The sequence below is a fragment of the Vipera ursinii genome (assembly GCF_947247035.1).
Source record: "Vipera ursinii genome assembly, chromosome: 4".
Classification (NCBI taxonomy): domain Eukaryota; kingdom Metazoa; phylum Chordata; class Lepidosauria; order Squamata; family Viperidae; genus Vipera; species Vipera ursinii.
Window position 1 is genome coordinate 67,968,107 of NC_139514.1, and position 19,890 is coordinate 67,987,996.

General features: G+C 39.6%; 1 protein-coding gene across 1 annotated transcript in view; it reads right to left on the bottom strand.

The window, feature by feature from the left end:
• The window catches only part of REPS2 (RALBP1 associated Eps domain containing 2), a gene marked incomplete at its 5' end in the record, with an annotated part of 120,916 nt that overhangs the window by 52,523 nt on the left and 48,503 nt on the right, over positions 1 to 19,890 (bottom strand). The window contains 4 exons of the mRNA XM_083361282.1: positions 7,323 to 7,365; positions 10,679 to 10,738; positions 16,988 to 17,054; positions 19,364 to 19,455. Coding sequence (XP_083217408.1) covers positions 7,323 to 7,365; positions 10,679 to 10,738; positions 16,988 to 17,054; positions 19,364 to 19,455 — 262 coding nt within the window. The remainder of the gene's footprint in view (positions 1 to 7,322; positions 7,366 to 10,678; positions 10,739 to 16,987; positions 17,055 to 19,363; positions 19,456 to 19,890) is intronic.

The window sequence follows — 19,890 nt, forward strand, 5'->3', positions numbered from 1 at the left end:
ATGGACTCAGCCTTTGTGGCCAAATGGGCTGTTCCCCAGTGTCCGGTGGATCCGCCCATGTTAGTGGAGACTATCGATGGTCGAGTGCTCCTGTCTGGGCCTATTACGGCCGCCACGCAACCAGTATGTATGGCCATCAGTTCCCATGTGGAGGCCATCCAGTTCTACATCACTTCAGATCTGCACTTCCCCGTGGTCTTGGGACTGGCGTGGCTCCGGGCGCATGACCCACAGATCTATTGGTCACAGAACTTGGTCACCTTCCCAAGCTTGCAGTGCGTGGACCACTCCCGCCATATCTGTGCCGGCCAGGTGGAGGGTTCCCCAGGGGTTTCTTTGCCTCCCGAACTGTCCGACTTTGCTGATGTGTTCAGCGAGTCAGAGGCGGATCAATTACCCCCGCACAGGCCCTATGACTACTCCATTGATTTAGTCCCTGATGCGCCTCTCCCAGTGGGGCGTTTGTACTCCATGTCGGAGCCCGAGTTGGCTGCATTGCGGGACTTCCTGGAGAAGAATTTGGCTCGCGGTTTCATCCGGCCCTCGTCCTCGCCAGTGTCTGCACCCGTGCTCGTCAAAAAGAAGTCGGGCGAATTACGGCTTTGCTGCGACTACCGGAAACTCAACGCCATCACGGTGCGCAACCGTTACCCACTGCCCCTCATCCCCGAGCTCTTGGACCGATTCCGGGAGGCTAAGATCTTCATGAAACTGGACTTGCGTGGAGCTTACAACCTCGTCAGGGTTCGGCCGGGTGATGAGTGGAAGACGGCGTTTGGTACTCGCTATGGACATTTCGAGTACACGGTGATGCCGTTTGGCCTGACCAACGCCCCCGCTGTGTTTCAGCATTTTATGAACGACATCTTCCGGGATTTGTTGGACCAGTTTGTCGTGATCTACCTGGACGACATCCTGATCTACTCCCCGTCGCGTGAAGTGTATCATCAGCATCTCCGTCAGGTCCTGCAGCGACTCTGAGAACACCGGCTGTTTGCCAAGTTGGAGAAGTGCCAGTTCTACCAGGTGACTATTGATTTCCTGGGTCACCGCATTTCTCCTGAGGGCATCGCCATGGAGCCGAGTAAGGTGGAGTCGTTGCAGAGTTGGCAACCCCTGCGTCACGTGAAGGATGTTCAGCGACTTCTTGGATTTGCCAACTACTACCGAACTTTTATCCCTGGCTTTGCTGCCTTGACAGCCCCCCTCACCCGGCTCCTGCAGAAGAAGACTCGGTTGCAGTGGAACGCACCAGAACAACAGGCGTTCCAGGCTTTGAAGGAAGCCTTCATGAAGGAGCCCATCTTGAAGCATCCTGACCCGCAACGGCCGTTTGTCGTGGAGGCGGACGCCTCCGACATTGCCATTGGGGCAGTGTTACTCCAGGCAACGACGCCCAGCGGTACTCTTTTCCCTTGCGCGTATCACTCTCGGAAATTGAACCCCTCGGAGCGCAACTATACCATCTGGGAGAAGGAGCTGCTGGCCATCAAAGCGGCGTTCGAGGCTTGGAGGCATCATCTGGAGGGAGCGCGGCATCAAATCGAGGTCTGGACGGACCATAAGAATCTGGAAAGCCTGCAGACCGCTCGGAATTTGAACCAACGCCAGATCCGGTGGTCTCTTTTCTTTGCGAGGTTTGACTTCCAGGTTCGGTACATACCAAGCGGGCACAATCAGAGAGCGGATGCTCTGTCCAGGAAGCCCGAATATACCCGAGTGGAAGACAAGCTTCTGCCCAGGACAGTGATCCCCGTCGAGTCTTTTGCTGCGGTGCGGGAGCCGGTTGATATACGGGCTCGGATCCGGGAGGCACAGCAGCAGGAGGCGTGGGTGGCTCAGCGGAAGTAGGAGGTGGGGCCAGATTCGCCTTGGACGGTCACGGATGGACTCTTGTATTATCGTGACTGGCTCTATGTTCCGGGAGGGCCACTCAGGGGACTCGTCCTCAGCCAGTGTCATGATAACCCGGCAGCGGGGCATTTTGGCCTGTTCAAGACTCTGAACCTGGTCTCCCGTACCTTCTGGTGGCCCCGAGTCCGACACAATGTCCAGTCTTATGTCACCTCCTGCATCCCATGCAGGCAGGCCAAATCAGTGACAGGGGCCCCGCCTGGATTACTGCAGCCTTTGCCAACACCCAAGAGACCCTGGGGGGCTGTGTCCATGGACTTTCTGACGGATTTACCCCCATCCTCCGGCTTCACGACAGTGTTTGTGGTGGTGGACATGCTGACCAAGATGGCGCACTTCATCCCCTGTCGCGGCTTACCGTCAGCTCGCGCCACTAGTCGTATGTTTATCCAACAGGTGTTTCGGCTGCACGGCCTCCCCGATAGAGTCGTCTCCGATAGGGGGGCCCAGTTTACAGCCCGCTTCTGGCAGGAGTTGATGCATGCGTTGGACATCAAGGTTTGCCTCTCGTCTGCGCATCATCCTCAGACTGACGGGGGAACCGAGAAGGTCATCGGTATCCTGGAACAGTATCTGCGCTGCTACGTCAACCTGCAGCAGAACAATTGGGTGGACTATCTGGCCATAGCTGAGTTTGCCTTTAACAACTCGCAGCACACCTCCACGCAGATGACACCGTTCTTGGCCAATGTGGGTTATCACCCCCGGTTTTTCCCCCTTTCTCCCGTGGACTCACCGGAGCCGGCAGCGAACGACTTCATGGCAGAGTTACAGGCGATCCATCGATTGGTGCGACGGCAGTTGGAGAAGGCCAAGGCCGATTACAAAAGGTTTGCTGATCGGTCAAGACGGGATACGCCTCCACTATCGGTGGGGGATCGGGTCTGGCTGTCCACCAGGAACTTACCGTCCACACGGCTGGCGAGGAAGTTAGACCACCGATATTTAGGACCGTTCCCAGTCGAGGCTGTCATCAATCCGGTCGCCTATCGCTTAACTCTGCCACGTTCCCTGCGCGTGCACCCCGTCTTCAATCGGTCTCTGTTGGTCCCCGAGCAACCGGCTTGTCCACTCCGCCAAGCGGAACCTCCCCCATCAGGACCTCGTGATGGAGGCAGCACCCCCGAGTACGAGGTCGCCAGCATCAGGGATTCCCGTTGGCTGAAAGGTCGTTTCCAGTACCTGATCGAGTGGAAAGGGTACGGGCCGGAGGACTTCACCTGGGAAGACGCGACCGCCGTTCATGCCCCTGCGTTGGTGACTGCTTTTCACGAACAATTCCCATCCCGACCGCATCCGGATCGGCAGCCCCGGGGGAAGGGCCCTGCGGTGTGGGATAGTGTTGTGATTCAGGGTCAGCCTGTGGGTCCGGCAGCCGGGTCGGATGACTCGGATGACTCAGACGAGGGGGAGGAGGAGGGTGTTGAAGACGAACTTGCTGATGATGGCTTGGAGGCTTCGCAGAGCCCCCAGCCAGGCCCCTCTTACTTGGTGGAGACTCAGCTGCCCGAGCCCGACAGTGCAGATGATGATGACCCACAGCTGGCCCTGTTCAAGGACGCCCGACGCAGGAGGCAGTCAAGCAGGAGCAAGCAGAGAAAGGCTGTGGGACTCCTCGGAAGGAGGCACAGGGAGGCTACGCCCTGAACTCTAATAAAGGGAGTGTTTGGGGATGGGCTGGTTGCTGAAAGCAACCGCTCCGTTTGAGGATCAAAGTTCCGGTATCTTGTTTCATGTTCTGTTGTTTTGTTTGTGAATTAAACTTGGCAGACGTTTTCCAGCCTCAGACGTTTTCCAGCCTCTGCCGTTTGTACAGGGGTTGCCTTTCTGCAAGGCCGGTAGCAGGCTGGTACAGAACACCAGCAATCAGGCCTTCTCTTTCCATCTTGAGGATTCTTCCCTGAATCTTTGCCAGCTTATCTCTCCTACCAGAGACAGCGGCGGGGGTTCAGGACCCCCCTTTGAAAGAAAGGAGATTCTAGCATGATGTCATGGTTCCGATGAATAAGACAAATCAAACAAATTGTAGGCATATTATTTATCTAAAAAGTCTTAGTAATGAAATGAAACATCGGCACTCATGGAGGGATGCCAGAATCTGAAATCTCCTCCCCCCAAACCCATCGTAACACACAAACAATCCCTGCCCTTATCTACATGTCATAAATCACATTATACAATTAGTTTCACATATGAGGTCTCTCCTCCCATTCTGTACACGGGCTTCTTATATTCTCAAAATAGACATTAGAAAAATTCCCTCCCTTCAAGATTCAAAGTGAAGCAGTTTAAACAAAAGGCTGTCTCTTACATTGTCAGTGCAAAACATGTCAATGTGTGCAGCATTGATACCAGGATTGTGTTTAGCTTTTTTAGTTGCTGCTGCACACTGCTGGCTCAAAGTCAAGTGATCGTCCACTAGGACTCCGAGGTCCCTCCACAATTACCTTTTTTGAGCCAGGTCTCGCCCAATCTTTATTTGTGTCTTTGGTTTTTCCTGCCTAAATGTAAGACTTTGCTTTTCTCCACAGTGAAACTTATTTTATTGGATAGGGCCCATTGTTCAAGTTGGTCAAGATCTTTTTGGATCCTGTGTTTGTCTTCTGGGGTGTTGGCTACTCCTGCTAGTTTGGCGTCATCTGCAAATTTGATGAGTTCCCCTTCTATTCTTTCGTCTAAGTCATTGATGAAAATATTGAAGAGTACTGGGCCTAAGGCAGAACCTTGTGGTACACTACTGCTTACTTCTCTCCATGTGGATGTAGTGACATTGAGGATTACTTGTTGAGTAGAGTTTGTTAGCCAGTTACAGATCCATCTGGTAGTGATGTTGTCTATCCCACCTTTTCTTAGCTTACCAAGGAGTAGGTTGTGATCTACCTTGTCAAATGCCTTACTGAAGTCTAAGTATACTATGTCCACTGAGTTTCGCTGGTCTATTGGTTTAGTCATTTTATCAAAGAATGAGATGAGATTGGTTTAGCATGATCTATTTTTGACGAACCTGTGTTGGCTACTAGTTATGACTTTGTTTGCTTGTTCGCAGATCTAGTTTTTGATGATCTTTTCTAGGATTTTCCCAGGTATTGATGTTAAACTGATTGGTCTGTAGTTTCTTGGGTCCGTTTTTTTTCCCTTTCTTGAAGATGGGGACCACATCAGCTCTTTTCCAATCCTCTGGTACTTCCCCAGTTCTCCAGGATTTATGGAGGATGTGATGCAATGGTTCTGAGATAACTTCTGCCAGGTCTTTCAGAACTTTGGGATGTAGCCTGTCGGGTCCTGGTGATTTATATTCATCAAGGTTGGATAAGTGCTCCCTTACCATTTTCTTGCTTATTTTAATTTTTGTTTCTGCTATGTCTTTTGCAGTGGGGTTTTTTGGTATGCTGGGCTGTAGTTTCTTTTTGTGTGAAGACTGACACAAAGTTTGAGTTAAACAGCTCTGCTTTCTCCCTGTTGCCTATAATTTCCTTGCCATCTTCTCCCTTTAGCGGGCCTACATTTTCCTTGATTTTTTTTCTTGTTGTTAATATGTTGGAAGAAGCTTTTTTATTTTCCTTGATTTCTGTTGCTAGTACTTGTGGATGACTGGTATAATAGTAAACAGGATGAGACTGTTCCACAGAGTACCTGGAGTACTGTTACTCCAAAGTAGGATTTTGTTTTTAAGCGAATTGGGATACATGTTTTATAGATACAAAATGAATGTACAGTATGTAGTTATTTGTAGACACTTGCACATCTGCCTCTGACTTCTTACCCTCATTTTTTTTAAAGAACACTCAATTTAGTATCTGGCAAACTGCTATGGGAATGAATTTGTTTAAATTGGAAGTAGTACGTTTCCAGGGAATACATACAAAGAATAAGGAACACATGAGAACAATGTATTCAGAGAGAGCTGTGCCAGTTTTTGTATTTGCTACTAGAAAATAATGTGGAGTGTGTAGGACTATGAATGACTATGAAGCAGTGATGTCTTTTTCAAGGATTATGTGACTACACTTTGTAGCTGCTGCAAAATCATAGGAAAAGTGGAGCGCTCTGGGGAGTTGTAGATATTTATTTCACACATTTATAAGGCCTCTGACTTCTCAACAAATGTGATTCCAAGAGGCATTTAACAAAAATAAAGATTAATAAAAGGTGACCACACATTATTAAAAAAAACAAAAAAAAAACAAAATTCAATAGAGAAAAGTGAACCAAAAACAATAATTAAAAGAAGCAGAAGGGGACTCTACTCAACTAGATCCAAATGCTGTTCATATTTCCAGGCACTTTGAAGACCCTCCCGAAAGTGAATTCTGAAAAGGCAGAGTTTAGCAACTGCAACTCAGGTAAGGCTGACCTTTGAAAAGTTGGGGCTATAGTTAATTTTGTTTTGTTTTTATTGCTTTCAAATCAGTCTTTACTTTTGGAAACATGCATATTTCAAATATCTTGGACCACACATTTTGAAGGGAAAATAAATAGTGGACATATTCTTATACAGGGATTTAATTTTTTAAAATATGCGAGAAGGAACAAAAATTAATCCACTAATAAATCTGTATTCTGACAGTTATTAAAACCATCTGGTTAAAAATTGCATAGGTCGTCATTTAGAAAAAAATAAAAATATCACCCCCAAAAAGAATATCTTATTTGGTTGATACTTATTTCTCCCCCCCCCCCTATTTAATCTTAATACTACAGGAAGAACAATAGAAAATATTTTTTGAAGGACAGTTATCCACTTTGTTTATACAGTTTAACTTTCTTAGGCTTATAGCACTTGTAGCTTCATTATAAGGTTATGATAACAAAAAAATTAAGTTGGGTATGGCATTTATTGAAGATAAGAATTAGTTGTGACCGTATTTAAATGTGAAAAGTATACAAACAATTTTCACAGGAAACTTTTAACTGTATATGTTTAGAAATTTATTTAGTGCTACATTGTTTTTATTTTATTATTTATATGTTTACTGTGACATGTTTTTATTAGAGTAAATAGAATAAATAAAATCCATGCATTTCACAAAAATAAAACAATGCAGGAAAGTACAATTACCTAATATACTATATCATATAAACTTTTAGGTAATTAAAACTGCAGAAATAAAAGAAAAGTGCTATTTACTAAATGAAATGCTTAGTTTTGAGGAGTGAATTTTATCTAAAACAGTTTATGTGATGCATTTTTATATCAAAGCTATCAGGCACAGAAGGTATCAGTCAAAAGGCATTGAAAAATAAATTATTACTTGACAAATTCAATGTAGTATTTGAAGGTCCACTTCAAAAATATTATCCAAATTACTGTAATAGCTAAATCTTCTGGTTTACTTTAGAATTGCAATTTGTTGTGAAAACAGGAAAATAAATACTGATAGATTGACTTTTTATTTTTGCTTGCTTACCTGGACCTTGGTCTTGCTTTAAGTGTTTTTGATTCTTGAGCAGCTATAATGTAAGATAATTTGTTAATAACATTGTGGGAAAATAAAACTATTCATAATATCAAGTGGTGCAACAGTATAACTCACTCTAAACATGAAAACTGCGAATGGATCTCAACTACATTTAGGTAAAAACATTACTTTCATGATAAAACTATTAGAAAATAAGATTCCCATAGTACAGTTTATATTAGACTTTTCTGTGAACATTGAAAGAGTACAAAGAATATTGAGTAAGGTCAAATTTGAATTACATATTAATGGTTCACAATTAACATGTAATGTTACTGAATAGCAGTTTTATAAGTTTCCAGGCATGAGCAAAATGAACAGAATCCTATGACAATATTCCTTCTTTTTTCCTTCCTCAAAAAGACAAGGTTCTTTCACTGTTGGCAGGCGGTGAATTTGCATACTTTACCATTACCTGCAATGCATTGATAGGTAATAGCATCATTGAAACACCATAATATTGAAGCCCTCATTTGGAAAAAAAATGTTAGCCACAAGACACTCATTCAAGAAAAAAGGGAATAAGAGGATGAGGGGAAATGATTTATTTCTGTTCTATTAAAACATGATTAATTAGACTGAACTAATTATCACTGCCAGTACATTGATGTAGTATAATTTTTATATAAAACTGCAAGGATGACTAAGAGCTAATCCTCACATCTCTTTAACTGTGGCACAAAGATTACTAAACATTTAAAAGAGATGTCCTCACCTTGTTACCTTCCATCTTATGGTCAGCCCAGCATTAAAGGAATTTAAATTTGTCTTTAGTTGCTCCATTTTAAAAATAGTATTTTTTCTTTTCTCCTAGCACAAGTCTTGCTATGGATACAAGATCACAACACATAATTAATCGTGCCAGTGAAGACACAATCAAAGGACAGGACCTCCCCAGTTTCTGTTAGGTACCTTGCTAGCATGTTTCTCCTCCCTAGTCTCTGGCTCTCTCCTCCATTTCTTTTTGCCAGGAGACATTGTGTAGCAGAGGGGGGGGGGGGAATCTGGAGAATCCACTCATCACTTTCCTTACTTTGTTCTCCATTAAAACTGTATGGCAACTAGGTCCACTGAGTTTGTCAATGAAACAGAAAAGAGCTTGGCTGTCAGGGAAGTGCAATTTATGCAGCCTACTTTTCTTCCAAGTCATAGATTAGAGAAATGCACATTAATATAGTCACAAAGAATAGCCCTCAGTCTTTTGTATTTTAAAACCCTTTTCTTCTCCTCACTTTGGCTTTGAGATAGTTGCACTGTTGAAGAAAAGTCCTTTTAATTGTTGAATAATTCCTCATTTTTAAAAACAAGGAGGGAGGGTGTGAGAAGGGAACAAAGAGAATCTTTGAGGGTTGTATTTCTTACTATTATTAGTAAACCCATTGTTCTGCTATTAGCCAGTTTGTTCAGGTTGCACTGATTTGCTATTTTAAAAAGCCTACTTTTGCACTAGATGCTCACAGAAGCAAAATATTACAGCAGCAATCCCTGAATATGCAATTCATTTTAAAATAATAAACATAATATTTGACAATTAAAAACTCTTTTGGAATCAACCTCATACTTGCTATTAATCCATTTTAGATGTGTGATGAAGATGGCATTTACCTACAACTTCTGATGCCACAATACATCAATTAGTCTGTGAGACATGATTTGATTAAACTATAATGCAATCTCCTCTCTCTCTCTCTCTTTCAAAAACAAAGAGCATTTAGTCATATCCCAGCAAGCATCAAGTATTCCTGGAATTCTGAAACTGCACAAAGGGACTGCAGTGATTCCCTATCAGATTCCATCAGTAAGAATTCCTAGTCATATACTATGCAATATACTATGTGATAGAGCCCTGGTGACACAGTGGTTAGAATGCAGTATTGCAGGCTAAGTCTGCTCACTGTTAGGGAGTTCGATCCTGATCAGCTCAAGGTTGACTCAGCCTACCATCCTTCCAAGGTCAGTAAAATGGGGACCCAGATTGTTGGGGGCAGTATGTTGACTCTGTAAACTGCTATGAGAGGGCTGTAAAGCACTGCAAAGTGGTATTTAAGTTCTAAGTGCTATTGCTATTACTATGCAAAGTCCCAGGGAAAAACAAAATTGACAGTTGTTGATAATGACTATGTTCAAGCTTTAAATGTCAACTGGATTTGGTGAAAATGTAAAAATGGAAAGACGTGTATTATGACCAAATTTATTTGATGCAAGGTAAACCAAGGTTATACAGAACATCTGTAGAATAAACAGAAAGAAAATGAAATGGCTATCAAGAAAAAATATTACATTGCTTGAGTTTTTATTGTGCTTAATTGTAACTATATGTATAATCAGTCAAAATCCATCCACTGAAGGAATGATGGCCCCTTTATTGGAGATTGTGGACTGTAATCTACCATGTTGGTCTAGTGGAGACTGGCTTTATACTTCCCAATCTAGAACTGAGAAGGGTGACTGGCCCAAAGTCACCCACATATTCAGTCCTGCCCTTCCTTCTGCGGCTAAGGGAGGATCAGATGTGGATCTTTGTATTTCTAGACCACAACCTCTTGTACCACAATGTGGTTCCACTTGTACCACATTGGCAGATAGAGACATGAAAGAATCCCTACAATAGAAATAGATTGATTCTGTTCATTCTAGTACTGACAGTGATACACTTCAACATTCAGGAGAAACAGCATCGAATCTGTCTCTTGGAAGAACCTGCATCTAAGGTTTACATGTGACAAATTTGAATTCTAAGATAGACGCTAGAACATTTTACAGTTCTGGAATGGAATCATTAATAGGAATTGCTAACCTATTGCCATCCAGTGAACAAGATTCCATATAAAAGCCCAATAATGAAACTCCTTGTAAAGTGATAGCTCTTTGAAACTAATGGATTTTCAAAAGAAAGTAGACGATTTCTTGAGAACAGAACTATTTACTCAGAGCAAGAGCTTGATGGGACTTGGAAACCAGACTAAAGCTGTTAGTTGAGGCTCTAGATCTGCTGGAACAATGGATGCTTTTCAGATTCCAATGTTTGGCAGACTAGCTAATGAAACTCAATTTTACTTGTTAAATGGCCCTGTGTTATAAACCTTAGGCTTGGATCCTGCTGGTTTTTGGACTCTCCATTGTCCTTTAACCTTGACTTTACTCATTTTTGTTCTATATGACACCATTTGGGGACTTTACTAATTTTCTCTATATGACACCATTTGGGGGATTTGATAAAGGGAAGACTTTCTCTTCTCATAATATTAGAGATTTAGAAATTCCCCACTGTCTATATTTGTTTTTATGCAAGAAACTTTCTTTACCTGTTTTGAAAGGTTTAAATTCCTTTGGTGCTGCTTGGATAGAACCACTCACTTTCAGACCTAATTGAAAAGAAATAATGAATTATTATTTGATATTATTTGAGACTAAATTATTACTATTAATTTCCATTAGAAATACCCTTGGGAATATTTTGCATCATTGTAAGAAACAATGCTTGACAAAGAGAGCAAATTTACAAACAAATTATTCTGCAAAGTTCATGCATAAAGCTTAAAATCAGACTCAAATTATCATATATGTAATGTGTTCAACAAACAGAGCTCTGCTAAGGATTGAGTGTTCTCACCAATCAAATCTGTTGTTGAGAGTGAGAAAGTTTCCAGAACAGAATGAGCTGCAGTGGAATGATGAATTAGCAAAAAAACAACAACAAACAAAACAAAACTGTTTGTTCTGTGGATCAAAGCTTGTTAGATTCCAATTCATTCTGCAGCAGAAAGGTTCCTTTCACAATGCAAACTATATCTATTCATCAATGACACAATGTAACATAAGCTCTCCAATATTCAAAGCAATATTCAAAGCACATTACAATAAGTTACATTATTCAGCTGCATTATTTATTCTAACAGGAAAGGAAAACTGATTGCAATAAAGAGAAATCGTATAGCAGCAATGCTAGTGGTGAATTAATGACTGTAACCCAAATACTTTTTTGGTGAATCAGAGGCAGAACTAATAATGAAACTTTTTGCACCCTATAATAACTTATTTAACATAATTATAACTCACATTTCTCCCAAATTAGCCCTATAAGTGTTTAAGTAAACTATAAACAAAACAAGCAAACAATAATCAATAGGCATTATAGATTTTAAGAATTTGACCTTTTTTGATAATAAGAGTACAGATTGAACACAACACATAATGTTGAGTGGGACCTATGATTATTTTTAGCTTCTAGGTTCATAATTAGTATCCCAATATTCAGTTTTATAGTTCAAAAGTGGGATAATCTGTCAATAGGTAGTGATTTACATTGAGTAGATAGTGATACACACATACAGATTACTTTCTGCCAACCTCTACATGAATTTAGACATATGCATTCTTAACAAGAATTGAGTATTATATGGAGCTTGAAATTCAGGTTGTAAAGTATAAACATACTTCCAAATATATCCAAATTCATGAATTTTGTTGCTGTTCGTTCTACAGTACCTTAGAAGCATAAAACTCCTAACATAAATTACTCTTATGAGGTGTATTTTGCTTGATAACATAGAAGAAACTCTGGAGTTGTCTGGGACTATAATTAGGTGGTTATCTCATTTAGGTATCCACACAGAACAATTCATATATTGTTACATACTACAAGATATAGCAATTTTATTCTGAGACACTGACTCAGCTGCAACTTTCATACTGTGTGCTATCTTGAAGATTTCTAATAGCTATGCTGTTCCTAAAGGAATTAACAAGGGGCACAACATGAGGTCTTATCCTCACTTTTTTATTTTATAACAAATTTTATTATTTAAAACTTTGGACAAGGTGTTAACGGTCTGACAATCCTGCTTGTCATTACATCATTTTTGTGTTTTATATACATATATACACTTTATGTACATATTATTTATACACAGTTATAGATCATTCAATCTTATCAACCACCTTATTCTAGTAATATGTGAAATCAGCATCCTGTGTGTTTCTGTTGTGACCTTCCTTTCTGATCCCACCATGAGTAAAACTTATTCCAAATTTTGTAGTAATATGACTTTATTTTTAATTTCCAAAGTTAACTTGTCCATTTCTGCGCACGCCCAAATTTTACTTATCACTTCACTCTCTTCCGGTATTTCACTGTTTTTCCATTTCTGGGCGAACGTCATTCTCGCTGCTGTGATGATATGTATTATTAAATATAACTCTTCTTTTCTATGTTTCTCTTTTGTTATGCCAGGCAGGAAAAATTCTGGTTTACATTCAACTCTCCATCCTAATATTTCCTCTAGCCTTGTCCGAATTCTTTGGCAATACTTTTGTGTCTTACTACAAGACCACCAAACATGAAAATAAGTGCCTAATTCTTCGGAACACTTCGAACAGCTAGGGGATTTTGTCTTGTACATTTTGGCTAATCGTGCTGGGGGGAAATGCCACTGGTAAAACATTTTATATAAATTTTCTTTATAAGCTGAGGCCAGCATTATCTTTTTATTTCTATCCCAGAGAGTTTGCCAAATATCAAAATCTATGCCATGTCCCAAATTTTTAGCCCATATCAGCACTGGTTCTTTAACTTGTTCCTCAAACATTTTGTACCCTAATAGCAAACTATACAATTTCCTTATTTGTTTCTTATCTGGCCCCAATAAAATTTTATCCAATGCAGTTTCTTGAATATTTATCCCCCACTCTTTCTTATCTTTCCCATATCGTGTTTGTATCTGTAGGTAAGCCCACCATTCCAATTTTATCCCTTGTTGTTCTAATTCCTGTCTAGATTTCAATTCTCCCATTTCATTTGTAATATCCTTGTAAGTAGTACTGTTTTCCAAAATTAAACAAATTTGGGTAGACTATCGCTTCAAGGGTGGACAATCAGACTGGTCCTTTAATGTAATTTTGTTTTCTAATTTTATTCCAAATTTTAAGTAGTGTCTAATCTGATGGTTTTGAAAATGTTGATATAACCCTTGCTTCTCATTCCATAGGAATGCGTGCCAACCTAATTGCAGATCATGGCCTTCTAGAGTTAATAATCTTTTATTCTTTAAAATTATCCATTCTCTAATCCAAATTAATGCCACTGCATGATAGTATGTTTCCCAGTCTGGTAGTCCAAAACCCCCATTTTCTTTAACATGCTGCAGATGTTTCATTTTAATCCTTGGTTTTTTCCCTTGCCATATAAAATTTTATGTCAATTTATTCAGGTTCCCAAATTTTTTTTGATCAAATTGTATAGGAATATTTTGGAAGAAGAATAGGATTTTAGGTAATACATTCATTTTTATGACAGCAATTCTCCCTAACAATGAAAGGCTCAAATTTCCCCATCTTTCCAGGTCTTCTTTTATTTGTTTCACTATTTTGTCATAATTGTCTTCTTTGATTGAAGTGCATCTGGCCGTAATAGTAATTCCTAGATATTTTATCTTCTTAACTATTTGTATGTCCATAATCCTAGCCAGGTTTTCTTTCTGTTTATTCGTCATGTTTTTAACAATGATTTTAGTTTTACCCTTGTTTATTTTCAGCCCAGCGACCTCTCCATATTTATCTAATTCTTCCAACAGTTTCAGTCCCGATTGTTGTGGATCCTCCATAATAAAGATCAAATCGTCCACAAATGCTTGAAGTTTAAAAATTTCTTTTTAAATTTCTAATTCTTTTATATGCGGTTCGTTCTAATTATCCTCATTAGGACCTCTAGTGTCAGTATAAATAGTAATGGGGATAAAGGACATCCTCGTGTTCCTTTTTGTATTTGAAATTTCCTGATTGTTTCCCCATTTATTATTGTTTTAGCTTCCTGATTAGTATATATTGCCTTTATTATATTTATAAATTTTTCACCCATATCCATATACCTAAGTTGTTGATATATAAATGGCCACTTAATGTTATCAAAGGCCTTCTGGGCATCTAGGAATAATAACGCCATTTGTTGTCCACTATGTATTTCGTAATATTATGTCCAATATTATCCTAATGTTGTGTTTAGTTTGTCTTTTGGCTAGAAATCCATTCTGGTCCACAGGTATAAAATTATTTAAAAACCTTTTTAATTGCTCAGCTATAATTGTTGTGAATATCTTATAGTCAGAATTAAGTAAAGATATTGGTCTATAGTTTTGAATTGATGTATGGTCTGTGTTATCTTTTGGAATCAGGACAATATTCACCTCTGACCATGACTTTGGGGGTTTTGCTTCATCCAGGACCGCATTAAACACATCCAATAAAGGTTATCCTAAAATGTTTTCTTGTTCCTTATAAATTTCTATTGGGAGGCCGTCAGGAGGGAGAAGAGGGTATATGGGATGGAGAAGACATGAAGGGCACAGAATAATAAAACCTGGATGGATCACTGGAACTAAAATCAAGGTGTTCCTTGAGGAGGAGTTGGGTTGTTTGTCATTCCTCCTAGAAAGAATGAATTCATGGAACAGAGGATGAGGGTATGTTTGAAAGCCAATAGTGACAATCGTAGCTGCCTAGATGTGCCAATTATCACACAAAGAGAATAACTACTGGCAAGTTATTTTCTAAAGGCAACAAAGTTAGCTAATATTCCTTTTAATATGAAAGATATGAGCGTAAATATTTTTTTACAGTTGTACTGATTTTCTCCCTCTCTCCATCCATTTGCAGGTGATTGGAAGAAGATACAGTAAACGAAAGCCAACTAGCAGTCAAACCACATGATGAAGACTCAATTGGGAAACTATGAGCATTGTAGACCAAGCTAAGTCGCAAAATGCTAGACAATTCCTGGAAGACAAATCAGCCATCAACAGACACACAGAGATAAACAACATCTACGTTCCATTCAAAACAGAAAATTAAAAAGCGAAAACACCACATCTCCTTGACAGCAATCAACATCCTGATAAGCAGAGAATAACACCAAGGTTAATACTAAAATCAAGCAATAAGCAATACCCCAGTCAAGCAACTACTAACTCAGACAAACAATCGAACAGTAAACAATAGCCTAATTAAGGAACCAACATTGACACTTTGCAAGGCACTTGTCATAAAAACTCCACTCTCTTCGAGCATTACCCTAGTTGAATAATGAAATATCTGCAAGAAAACAATCAAGCTCCAACAGTACCAAGGACCCCATGAATTAATTATATGAATTACTTAAATAATTAGAATAAAGTTTCTGGAACCATAATATGAACTGAAGCCATCTTGTTAAAAACATTGATCACCACCAAGATAGCAATGAAAACTTGCACTTCGGGGAGATCAGTACTAAAACCCAAACACAATATCTCTGATCTCTGAGGGAGATGGGTGGTTAAGAAGTGTGAAATATGAATAAAATAAAATGTTCCTCAGGCAGGGAGCAATGACAAAAAAGGCCCTTATTCTTGGTCCCACCAAATCTTGGTCTCTTCTTAGGAAAGGGTAGCCATAGCATTTCTTGACTCCCCGTTCTGATGGGTCAGGTAGATGTAACAAGGAAAAGACAGTCCTTCAAATAATCTGGTCCTAAGCTATATAGGCTTTAAAGGTGACAACCAGCACCTAGAATTGGACTTGGAAGCAAATTGACAGCCAATACAGCTCCTGCAGGAGAGATGACACATATGTACATGTAGGCCTGCACAAAACCAGTATTGCTGCTGCATTTTGAACCAATTGAAGCTTCTGAATACTTTTCAAGGGCAGCCCCATGGAAGGGGATGTCTGGGGTCCAGGTGATACAAAAGAAGCTACAAAGAGAAGAGTAGCCCACTTACCGTGTTTCCCCCCAAATAAGACCTGGTCTTATTTTGGGGGGAAACACGGTAAGTGGACCTGGTCTTATTTTCTTTTTGCCTCCAAGAGGCACCAGATCCTATTTTTGGTGTGTGTGTCTTTTCCACTCACCTCACAGTGGCAGCAACAACAGCACTTCTTCTGTGGCCGAAGGAGCAGCTTCATTCTGCAGCTGAGAATGGAGCTCGGCCCGCATTTCGCAGTCAGAGGCCTTGCCAGAAGGCATTTGCAGCCGAGAACCAAGCTCTCGGGTACACAGGCCTTCTGGAAAGGCCTCTGACTGTGAAATGCAGGCTGAGCTCCATTCTCAGCTGCAGAATGCAGCTGCTCCTTCTGGTGAGGCAAGTGTCGATCAATGGGAGGCTGGGCTGCAATGCTAAGCTCCACCCTCCCAACCACGCTTGATTTTTAGGGGGTGTGCCTCACCCCAAAACTAGGGCTTATTTTGGGGTAGAGCTAATATTAGGACCCCCAAAAATCAAGCTAGGTCTTATTTTCAGGGTAGGTCTTACTTTTGGAGAAACATGGTACATAAGCCTCCATTAAAACTCTGTGGCTTTTAAAGCAAAATAAAGGATAAAATTGGGGATTAGCCCCTAATGAACATTGCTACTGTTGATATAACGCTCCTTCAATTTCTTTTTCAGCCTCCTCACAATTCTCACATGTCTCCTGAACACTGTCCTCTTCCCTTGTCCCTATGATCTGTCAGCCAGGCTGGTTTGGATTCATGTTTAGTACTCCTTCAGGACAGCACTAGATCCTTAGCCATGTTTTATATCCAATAGAAATTGTATAAAGTATTACCACTTTAAAACTGAGACTACAGTTTAGAACTGTACCTTGTTTATCATCAGTAACTGTATCTTGAATCTGGGCAGCCTTAACAGGTTTCTCATCAACTGAAGGCTGTTTATGGCAGAAAGGTATCCATTTGTGAAGATTTTTTTTTAAAAAGTAAAAGAAAGAAGACACAAATATAAGTTGGAAGTCAGGTCATTCAAAAATTTACAGGCTGACAGAAGCCAATAATCTGGGGAGAGATGTGGAAGAAAATACTTTTAGGGATAAATTAAAATTCCTTAATTATTTTTATAATTTTGTTTTGAAAGTAAAACTGCTAGGATAAGCTGGTACTTTGATTTTGTACAGCAAAAGAGCCATACAATTGTATTACATGTTGTATGATCTTATGCAAGTTTTCCCAGAAGTATCCTACAGATGTCTAATATGTTTGCTCAGGATTGCAATCTAGTATCATTCTGTTAACATTATTTTTATCACAGACTGCAATTTGTCAATGGTGCTGCCTTACAATGGCAAATTAACACCTGACAAACACGAGGACAACCTGAATATTTTATGAGCACTGTTCACTCCCAGTAAAACACCAGACCTTAACATGTTAGATAGTTAAAGTTCATCAAGCCTCTTACTAGGAATACTATCATGGAGCAACAGTAATTCCTTTTCTTTGACTATAATACAGAAGTATAATTTTATTGTGGCAGTAAAAGGTAGGACCATACATATGTGAATTACATTTACTGTCAACTGTATACAATAAGATCCACGTGAATGGCTTAAAGTGTCCTTGCAAGAAAACATTCACAGCAAGCTTTCAGCCTTTTAATCTTCTGTAAGGCTTTGAAGACCTGGCTTTTCCTCCAAGTGCTGGGAGAAGTCTAGATAATCACACTTTAGAACTTTGATTTGGCACCAGGTTTTTGTTGTTTTTAATGCTTTCATCAATTTGGTTGCATAGTTTTAATGTGCTTTTATATGTCTTATGGTCTTTGATTGGGAGTCACCCAGAGTTAGTTGAAAAATGGGCGGATACATAAATGTTTTAAATAAATATAATAAGCTCCATTAATCCTGAATGGCAAGAGGCTGGGGGGTCAGGAATCAATGATCCCATTAAATCAGACTGTTTATTTTCAGTAACCATATCTGAAAGATAATTTAGCTCATACTGACCTAATAAGAAGGAATAAGTAATGAAAAGAAAATCCAGATGGTTTATCTGAAATATTTTAACATCATGCAGTAATTTACACTATGTAGGCCTTTTTCTGTCTTGCCTGAGCAATGTAGTAGGCTAAGGGTACATGCACTGTAATTCTGCTTTTCCTCAGGTCTGCTTAGCAAGCTGCTAATGCTTTGCTGGGGACCCACTGTACACTGTACTAGTTTCCATGCTTAATAAACTTATATTGTATTTTCAAAGTGATTTAAGTGAGAAAGGATTGGCTACAATATTATTAATAACACAAATGGCATGCAAGTGAATTGTTACATACTGACTAGATCAATAATTCTAAAAAATAAATGGTTGCTAACTGGTTGAACAGAAGTTGCCTCAAGCAGAATCAGTGGTTCTGAGTTATTTGGATCTTTGCATACAGTTTCTAGCTGATTATATTTAGAAAAGTAAGAGAAAGTGATGGAGAGAATGAATATTCATCTCTAATGAGAAAAGTACAGGAAGGCTTGTTTCTACTTTTAAAAATTCAGGAATGAATTAAATAATATTTTGACTATTTGTAACAACAAATCAATAATTCTAATGAAGTGTGCAAAGTCTTTAACATTTACACTTACAAAATCAGATACCAGCTGACCAAAAGTGATCTCTAGGAATGCACAGCTGACTCCATATCTTGATACAAGGCTTCTCTTGCCAAGGATTCAGTATTTTTTAAAACAAAATTCTCCCATAATTTCTCCAACTTTGACAACCTTCATAAGGTTTTCTTTTGGCTGACTGTGCTGGACCCAAACAGAGCAAATTACACTTTGATTATAGCTGTGGTATCTAGCAGCTGCACTATGATTACAGTGTTCACCTTCTCAGCCTTAAACCTCAGGTAATTGAATCTAGTCTTCTTTCTCTACTTTGTCCTCTTCCATTTAAGAGGTGCATTGATTTTAGTGCTTACACTACTCACATTGGTTTCTGGAAGGATTTGAACTGCTGCACTTGAGCCAATCCTCCAGCCAATCCAATCCAGCCAACAATTAAGTTTTAGTGATGAAGGAAAAAAGTTGAGGAGAAACTGTTGCTTTATAATTGGTCACCAACCCACTTAAGATAAATGCACTAAAGAAGCACAAAGAGATGCAAAGAAACTGCTACAGGAAGTTATGACATGAAAACTGTTTATACACCATCGTTATAATTTAAAATATTTTAAAACAAGATGAGTTGTTCATACCTCAGTCCTACTAAACTCTCTTGTTGAATGATTTACTGACAATGACTCTGAATAAGAATTCAGTACATGTTCAACTTTAGATTTATGGGAAGCTATAAAAAGAAAAAAGATGGTTAAGCACCTCAATCTTTTTAATAATCATTTTCTAGACTTATTTTCTCATTGATTTCTACTTTAGTATATTCTGTAACCTAATAATAACAATTGGCCACTCTTCTACTTCATAATACAAGACTGGAGTTTTTTATTTTGTGATTATCATTTGAATAGTGTTCCCATATATTAAAAATATTTTTTAAAAATTGAATGAATAAGTTATGGTAAGCAGATTTAGTTGACTTTGATGTATCAAAAAAGCTAAGCTGATGCTGAATTTAGTTAATGCTTGGAGGGGAGACTACAAGGAAATCCTAGGGCTGTAGGAGATTGGTAAACTAAAATGAAACTATTAGGGAGAAAGTAGTAAAAAGTTTTTGATACATAAGTTAATGCTATTCATTCACTGTTCATTCATTATTTGGGATGAA